The sequence below is a fragment of the Centruroides vittatus genome, unplaced genomic scaffold (assembly GCF_030686945.1).
Source record: "Centruroides vittatus isolate TY-2023 unplaced genomic scaffold, ASM3068694v2 contig_882, whole genome shotgun sequence".
In the NCBI taxonomy this organism is placed as follows: domain Eukaryota; kingdom Metazoa; phylum Arthropoda; class Arachnida; order Scorpiones; family Buthidae; genus Centruroides; species Centruroides vittatus.
The window spans coordinates 3,493,351-3,503,358 of NW_027122574.1; the positions used below are offsets into that span (position 1 = coordinate 3,493,351).

At 32.3% G+C, this 10,008-nt stretch overlaps 1 protein-coding gene across 1 annotated transcript in view; it reads right to left on the bottom strand.

Moving 5' to 3' along the window:
- Positions 1-8,913, bottom strand: part of LOC136983512 (peroxisomal acyl-coenzyme A oxidase 3-like) — a 40,311-nt gene extending 31,398 nt beyond the window's left edge. Inside the window, exon 1 of the mRNA XM_067280270.1 lies at positions 8,437-8,913. Within this exon, the coding sequence (XP_067136371.1) occupies positions 8,437-8,601 (165 nt within the window). The 5' untranslated portion in view covers positions 8,602-8,913. The remainder of the gene's footprint in view (positions 1-8,436) is intronic.
- Positions 8,914-10,008: the final 1,095 nt, after the last annotated feature.

Sequence of the window (10,008 nt, forward strand, 5' to 3'; positions counted from 1 at the left end):
ACCTCGCTCGACGAGTATTTCGCAAACGATAAAACAAATTGTAAAAGTTGCCTCGCTTAACGAGCGATGTTTCGCATAATGAGTGATGAGGAGAGGGGAAGTCCCGAATTGTGCACATGCGGCGTGCTCCATCAGTCTGTGTTTAGCACTCGTTCCGCTAGCATCTTAGTGTTGCTTGTGATCACATATTTTTCCAAACTTGTATTTACACATATTACTTATAAACATCATCAACCATAGCCTGTTATATAATAAACATGCCAAACAATATGCCAAATTCTTGGGTCATTAAATTTAATGACCGATTCCAAATTAACTTTTAGAAATGTCTGAATTAAAAATTAACTATTTATAATTATTAAATTTAATACGAGATGGAAACATAACTGCCTACCTCTAGTCAAATTAATTAATTTCTAATATTTAATTATAGCCTTTACATAACCCAAGAATTTGGCATATTGTTTGGAGTGTTTATCAAACATATTAGCTGCGATTTTCTTTTTGTTTCTGCAAATCAAATTCTCATTCCAAAATGGTTCATTCTGCGCTAGAAGAAATGATGATGATGATTCACGCTCCTTAACAGTGTATATTGTACAATTTTTTTTGAATAAACGTTATACATATAACATTTGAGCATTTTTTCACTATGGAATGCATTATCGTATTTTACATTAATTTCTACGGGAAAAATTGTTTCGCCTTAATGAGTAAGACTCTGGAACAAATTATGCTCATTAAGCAAGGTTTCACTGTATAAGCAAATTTCTGACATTTACTTATGGTTTATTTGCTTAGTTTGAAAATTTGCTTAGAGTTTTGCAAATATTTTGTATAGTTTGCTATATGTTTATGTGATGAAGTTATATGCTAATTTTAAATTGCAATCATGTCTGGCACCTATAAAGCAATGAGGAAAGTTATGCAAAGATTTTAGTTTTGTTCTAGCAATTTTCATGCCCACCAGTGGCCAAGCTTGTAAAATTATGAAACATTGGTAGTTCAATGGTTTTATCTGCCGAGCCTCTGGTTCACGTGCAATCAAAAGATGGGCCACATGAAGTTTTCAGGGTTTTCTTCACATGTGCAACAGTTAAATAAAGACCAGTTTCCCATAGAAAGTCCTTTCAAGAGGCACTCCACCCTTGGCAGATCACCTACATATTAAGTTATTGGAATGGAGTGGTGGATAAGGTAATTTTTTGCAGACTGTATGCCATCACAGGTTACATACAAGAAAATATAGTAATCTAATTTTCGACGACAAATAAGGATCCAATAAAGTTGAATTATCGTGTTTGATTTAAAGATTTAATTATTTTTCAATATTTAAGCTTTAGCCACTCAAAAATTTTTCAGATGCAACTTTAAATATTCAATTTCACAAATCATATTTTAAATTGTAAATAAATAAAAAACACTTTACAACAATCCAGCAATAATGTAACCAATTATGTTTTCAATTTAGCTTAATGGATCTTCTTCAGTGCTCAAATAGAATTAAAAAAAAACAAATTAGAATATATACAAAATTTAAAGTATAAAAACTTTATGAATAGAATATACTATATTTAACTGCGCAATATCTGAAAACAAAATCTATCAAAATAACCAAAGATTGAATGTTAAAATGAAACCAAAATTATCTAAAAGTGAAAATGCTTCTACAAATGCAGAAAACTTAATAGCATTCCAATTAAGACTATTAAACAGTAAACTCAATTTTTCCTTATAACCAAATCTGTTTTAATCTGGTGACCAAGTACAATTGGCAAAAGAAATTTTTATCATCTTGTATTTCAGGATAAAAACATTTCATCTCCATGCTACAAAAATACATAAAATATATTTGACATTAGCTATTTTAAAATAAAGTAACAAATACAATAAAAATTAAACTACCAACTGGGACACTCCAGTTTTTACATATACACCTCTCACTAATATACATTCCTCAAACTGACTTTTGGAAAATTCCTTGTTTTAAAACAATTTTTAATGATCATCCTTTTTAATTTTATTCCTTTGTTTTTAATGTTCTTAAAAATTTTTTAAAAATAAGTCACTTTCATTTTCCAAAAAAAAAAAGAAAGAAATGAAAGAAAGGAAAAGAAAACACAGTTTGAGGAGTGTATTGTAATATTAGTGAGGTGTATAGGTAAAAACTGGAGTGTCCCAATTGATAATTTAATTTTTATTGTATTAATATTTATTATTATGTTGTTATAAAATTGCTAATGTCTAATACATTTGGTACTTTTTGTAGCCTGGAAAGAGGATGTTTTAATCCTGAAATGCCTAGATAATAAAAATTTTGGTATTTATGGGTTAAGAGGACGGCAGTCAAAAATTACAATTTTTCCAAATAATGCAAGTTTTTGTTTTTCAAATTTAAAACAATTGTTAAATCAAACAATAAATTAACGACTTACAAAAGGGTTAGTGTTAATATTTAACAAATTTCAAAAAGTGCCTGCTTCTTACAATTACAGATAACGGTTAATGTTATCTATGGTGCCAAAATGGCGGCTCATCTCTGATTCCAGCAAACAGAAGAAACGGCGGGGATGCACAGTCTAGCCTAACCTAACCTATTCTAATTACCATAATTATTATCAACCAAATTATTAGAATAGGTTAGGTTAGGTTAGGTTAGAACGCGTGTCCCCACTGTTTCTTCTGTTTGCTGGAATCAGAGACGTGATATCAATAATCATCATGTTTTTTCATTTTTACAACTTTAAAAAGAAGAAAAATTACTGTTTGAGTTAAATTTACTAGTCTATTGTTATTTAGATAATTTCATTCAAAAACACAATTTTGATCGAAAATTTCCGACTGGCGTCCTCTTACCCATAAGTACCAAAATTTTTTGCAAATTGAACTTGGTCTCCTGATTAAAACAGACTTGGTTATAAGGCAAAGTTGAGTTTACTGTTGAGTCTGCCATAGTGATTTAGTTTCTAAATCACTGTATATAAAAATACTTAAAGATATACAGTGGTGCCTCGTACTTCGAATTTATTCATTTTAGGAGACCCATTTAAAATTGGAAGCAATTTTTACCATTAGATATAATGAAAAGTGAATTAATCCATTCCCAGACCCTAAACAATATCCATTTCAATAAAATGAAACAGCAAATACACATAATTTAAGGAAAAAAATAACACACAATTAAATGCCCTAAATAATAAATTAAAATATGAAAACAATGAATAGAATATGTAAATACTATATAATAGAACAAAAATTGCATTTACTAGTCGCACACTATCAAGTTCGGCACCTTAACCAGCATCTGCCATGTTTGTGCAGCATGTAGCAGCATCTGCCATGTTTGGCAGATGCTGCCACATCTGCCAAACATGTAACACTTTTGTGCTTTGAGATGAATTCATCTGAATCGTCAATATTATAGCCTTTGTCTTACTCGTTTGACTTAGTTGCTTCCACACACTTCTCACATACGGTGAATAATAAGTAAAGATATTAGGTTGAACAGAAAGTTTGGCATTATTTTTAACAGTTGTCCTTACTTAACATAGATAATGTGATTGAATTATAAGTTGTGAAATTTAACACATTATTGCAAATTTGAAATTGTGTTATTTGTTCAGATGCTTATTTTATAATTCTAATGCATATTTAATTGCGTGCAGAGTCCAAACTTTGAAGCATCATTCCACTCAGAACCAAATTTTTTTTCAAAATTTAGCATTCAAACTCTGAAGTGTTCAAAGTTATAGTTGTTTGAAGTAAGAAATACCACTGTACACCTTATTTGCTAATTAAAAATGTTGCACATCATACAATTTGTTACATTTTGTATAACAATTCCACACAGTGAACAATGAGTCTTTGATGTTTGATCACCAAATGAGAATGGTTCAATGCTGATGAGAAAACGTCCAGTCAGATTTTTATATTTTTTATTTGCAAATATATACAGCAATGTACAATGTATGTACAATGTTTTTACAGTTCGACATCGATCAAGTGATTGCTTACAAAAAGGTCCAGTTCGTTTTGTTCGTGTTGGTCACTTGTTCCAAACATCCGTTCTCAGTAGCCATTGGTCTGAAAGTGAGTGACCAGTTCAAAGTTTGCTTTTCTCTTCTTTTCTGTGCCCTCTATCGATCCAGATCGGTACATTGCCGATGGGCGTCACAAGTCCACATCCCATTAATTAGAAAGGTTCAGGCCAAAGTTTTAAACTCGAAAGTGTGTACGTCAGACGTTCAGCACTGTTTTCCTGTAAGCCTAAAAGTTTGACAATGGCATTTGGAATTTTGATCACAATTCCACCAACTTTCCAAACACCATTGTCGAACTTTTAGGCTTACAGGAAAGCAGCGCCAAACATCCGACGTACATATTTTCGCATTTAAAACTTTGGCCTCAACCTCGCTATTAACATATCTATGGTCTCTGTTAGTCATGTAAATCTTAAGGATTTCCAATTATTCTTGGCTAGCCATGTCATTCACTGATCTAATGAACTCAATGATATCTCAAATGACCACTACATCAGGTTCTTTAACATATGCTTATAGAGCAGTGTTGTTTAGATCTTCCTTCTCAGTCCATTTATGTTCTCTAACTCTACTATCGAGGTTCCACGTGATTGTGATAATGTATTTCAAATTAGCATTGAATCAAAGGTCTTGTATAGGTGTTGAACACTATATTGAAGTACATCAGTGCAACCATGCAGAACTTTCATAGTAGAGTGCACATAATTTATATACAATTGTTCTACAATTGTGGAATTATATAATTGTTGTGATTGGAATAATAATAATAATAATAATAATATTAATAATAATTCCATACAAACAAACCAAATTTTTATTATTCCATAAAAACAAACCAAATTTTTATTATTCCATGCAAACAAACCAAATTTTTATTAGGCGAGGAATTTTTCAAGGAGATTCCTTGAGTCCTCTCTGGTTCTGCTTAGCCCTGAACCCATTATCCAACATGTTAAACAACACGCAATATGATTACAATATCAGGCATGAAAAAACAACGCAGTTTACACTGTCACATCTCATGTACATGGATGACATAAAACTTTATGCATCCACACAAAAACAACTTCATCAACTCCTACAAATCACACATTCATACACCAAGGACATACAAATGGAATTTGGCCTAGATAAATGCAAAACACTTCACATACAAAAAGGAATTCTGAAGAAAGAAGATTTTGCGCTTGGAAATGGAGACGTTATTGAATCCATGGAAGAGGCGAGTTCTACAAGTATTTAGGATTCCAACAGGCCAAACTAACAGAACATACACAAATAAAGCAAAGATTAATTAAAGAATACCAAAGTAGGTTAAATGCTATTCTCAGAACACAGTTAAATGCAAAACACACAGTCAAAGCAATAAACACATATGTCATTCCAGTACTCACATATTCTTTTGGAGTTATACATTGGACTCACACAGATCTTGAGCAACTCCAAATTAAAACAAGAACAACATTTACTAAGCATAAACATCATCATCCTAACTCTGCCACAGAAAGAGCAGACGTGGCCTGATTGACATAGTTAACCTTCACTACAAACAAATACAGTCACTGCAAGAGTTTTCTACAAAGAAACATCACAATTACATAAAGCAGTAACTCTAGCAGACTCAAATAACACACCATTAAACTTAAACTCACATCATATGGACATAACATAACATATAAAAAGCATAGACACCATTAAGCAATCGTGGGCTCGAAAGGCACTCCATGGCAGGCATCCTTATGACCTGGCCCAGGATTTTGTTGACAAAACTGCGTCAAACAGCTGGTTAGCTCAGGGATGCCTCTTTGGGGAGACGGAAGGATTCATGATCGCCATACAAGATCAGGTCATAAATACTAAAAACTACAGAAAACACATACTCAAAGATGCAACACTCACAAATAACACATGCATAAAATGTCACATCATGCCAGAAACTATACAACACATCACCTCTGGTTGCAAGCTCTTGGCACAGACAGATTATTTACACAGACATAATCAAGTAGCAAATATAAAACACCAAGAGCTTGCAAAGAAACACAAATTGGTAGACATCCACAAACCATACTAAAAATACATTCCACAGACAGTATTGGAAAACAACACGCACAAAATGTACTACGACAGAGCCATAATCACAGATAAAACAATTTACCACAACAGACCAGACATCACACTCATTGACAAACACAATAAAATCACATACATTATAGACATATCCATTCCAAACACTCACAATATACAAAATGCATGCACTGAAAAAATTAGCAAGTACACAGAACTCGCCCAGGAAATAAGGCATCTGTAGAGGATGGATAGGGTGCTTATTGTACCTGTTGTTCTCTCCTCTACAGGTATCATACCACACACACTACACAAAAGCCTGGACACATTACAATTGAATAGAAACACATACATCACACTACAGAAGGCCACTATATTGAATACATGTCATATTGTGAGAAAATTCCTGAATACAGACACACACACTGATACACTTCTTTAATTTCTGTTTTGGTTACTATGCCTTGACTTTGGTCCAGCGTAGTACACAGCCACCGGTGTTAACCGAGTATATCTCACTTAACCCAACATAATAATAAACAAAGTAGTTATTTTTAACAACACACTTCACAACAGATGATACCACACACAATTTTAACTTTGAGTTAATGTTTTTTAAATTTAAAAATCTCCATTAAAAACTATAATATTTCAATAAAATTACTCCTTTAAGCTTTTGTTATTACTTAAATTCTATATACTATTATAACTGAAAATTATTGGATTTCCTAATGGTCCCCTTAACCTCCTGTTCTAGTGCAGGAAAATCCAGCAAGAACCCTTGCAAGTTTTTTTTTTATATAGTTGATATCAAACAGGGCTTGCAAGAATTTTCTTTCCATGTAATTTCATATATCAGAAATTATAAAAAAAAGCAAACATTTATTTTGTAGAAATAAAACTCTCATAGCAGAAATAATCAGTTTTTTATATGTAATTAAAATCAATCCTCATTATTAAAATTTATTAGTTAATACTTTTCAGCAATTCTGTATTTGACAGAATTGTTAAAAAAAATTAATACAAAAATAACTCTCCAATTTCTTAAATTTGAAATTCAGAAAATCAGTTTTTTTGTTATATCATTAAAAAATTCTAAATCAAAATTATTTTAGAAAAAAAAAATTGCTAAGTTTAATTACAATTTAAAAAATGGATTCCACAGAGGCATTTTCTTTACATTATTAAGTCAATACCAAATATATAATAGAAATATTATAAACAAAATTAAACTTCAATAAATAAGGAAGCAGTAACTCTATAAAATAATACAAAACCTCTCTATATCTATTTTTTACAAAAAAAAAAAGTTTTCAGAGATTCAATAATACAATTGTTTCCACAATTTAACACTAATATATTATTCTAACCCAAACTGCTACTAGAAACTCTTACTAGTTCTTTTCTCATAATTTTATTCAAACCGAGAAACTTGAAGGATAACAAATCAATTTTTTACTTGCATAGAATATATATCACAGAGTGCATCATTTCTATTATCACATTTATCCAATCTTTCACCTTTTAAATTTTACCCCATTTTAGAGGGTCTCGAAAAGTTCACGTAGAGTCATTTTGGGGGGCTCATATCTCACTAAGGGTCGCCCGTACAGGCATAGTTCCTTTTGACTTTTTTGTTCCTTACGAGTATGCTCTACGGGTCTGTTAAAGTCCCAACGGCGTCATTCGGATCTAGAATTGTGCCTCAATAAATAATAGATTATAATATATATCTAATTCTGCATTTATGATGATGATGATATATTTTTTTAATTCTTATAATAGGTTAAGTATACAGTTTATACACGTAGTTATACGAGAAATCTATAACGCAAATTCTCATTAAAGTTGTTTTTTTTAGTCCGATAACCCGTATAACGATAACGTCGTCGTGCATTAAGTTCCAAGAAACGTGCCGTACGTTCTCGTAACGGTGTCGCCACCCGATAAAACTCCACACCGTATCTTTTCGCACACACCGCATAAAGCTACATCAATATATGAATAAAACAGATAATTATATCAATGTATTTTATACAGCTAACTATACCCAGCTTACACAAAACAAAAAGAAAGAGAAATACAATGTATTATATTATATAGGAAAATGTTATACCGTATCTTTTTCATGTAACAATACAAGAAAAGTAGGATAGTTTCTAAATTAAATCATAGTAAACATTCTTTTCATAATAATGTCATTACATGAAAACACTTTAGGTTAATCAGTGTGTATGTGTAATATACATATATTATACCGAATGTGATATAACAAGAGAAAACAAAGACTGTTTATACTTTATAAAATTAGAATATAAAGGAAAATTACTTGAAATCGTATAACTTCTTCGCTTTCCAGCAATACTTTCATTTTTTTCCAATTAAAAGTGGCTTTGCCACGATAATTATCGAGAGGCCCCGGACGAAAATCGGGCAGCAATTCGTTCAGTTGTCTATCATCCATCTTTACTTCTCTGTTTTTTCTATCATTCATTCATAACTGTATTTCGTATAATGCACTTTCATCCAGTCGAACAGGTTCTCTGCTTTTTATTTCCAGAATAGGACTCATCGCACGACGTGCCTCACCGTTGCACAAATATCGAAACTATATAACACGTGACTACAGTATATGACGACACTAGACTGAGAAATAAATACAAATGATCATTTGCTAAATGAGAGAGACGGGAGTGAAAAGATTGAAACTTTTTTTTAACTTGACGTCGAGTCTGCTACGCATCGTTAATCAAGCCCGATGAGGCCAAGGACATTCCGGCATTTCCTTTGTATTGTCTAGCAATTTTACACACTTTTTCTATACTTTTTGGTTAATTCATATAAATTAAACGAATATACCCGGCTAAAATTATTAATTTATGTTTATTATTACGTAAACTTTTAGAAAATCTTATGCGTAATTTATTTTTCTTTTTTTTAATCCCTGTTTACGTCATCGTTTATCAATTATTTGTTCTTGTAATTAATATTGTCAAAATTTTGCGATTATTTTACTATTTATTTTAGTTATTTCCATATTAAAATAATAAAATGATTAAATATTTCTTTATTCTGGATAATCGCACGTGATAACTTATTAAAATCAGGGAAATTCTTAGGGAATTTTTCTCTGTTTAGAGATTTCAAAATATTACAGAAATTTTTTTTCGTAAATTAATATTTGATTTTCAAAAAAAAAAAAAAAGTCTATAAAATGTCGGTTTCCGTAAATTAATAATTCATTTTAATATATTTTAAATATTGTCAAGTTTTACAGCGTTCTGGGAGACCTGGGATCGAATCAAGATGCGATTTTCGGGGAGTGGTCCGTCCGAATATGTCGGGTCCCGTCCCTCACCACTCGGTCTCCCCATTGTGGGCCTGGCCGAATCCATAATGGGCTTGCTAGAAAAGGCCCTCTAAGTGCCCACAGGGCGGAAAGAGTTTTTAAAAAATGAACTTATGTTTAATAGAGCATTGCAGACTGTTTTTTTTCTGCGTTCAGTGGTTTTCATCTATCCAGGAACTTTTAGACGGTAAATCGGCTTAATACAGCTGGATAAGAAAACCAATCAAACAGTTCATTTATTTCACGGCCAAGCATTAAAGTGTCAGTCCGCCTCTCTTGGGGACACAGTATCGAATGGGATGGATTGAAAAATCCAAAGAAATTTTTTGGGAGATGGTTCGTCCAGACATGTTCGGGCAGTGGCGTAGCGTGGGTGTCAGCCGTCCGGGGCGGAGGAAAATTTTGCCGCCCCCTTATTTAGGTATTTTTACAAGATATTATTATTTATTGTGAAATTTTGCCGCCCCCACTACGCTACGCCACTGTGTTGGGGGCTTCCCACCCTCGCCACTTGGCCCCGCTGGGTGGTGAGACCATTTTGATGGCTGGATG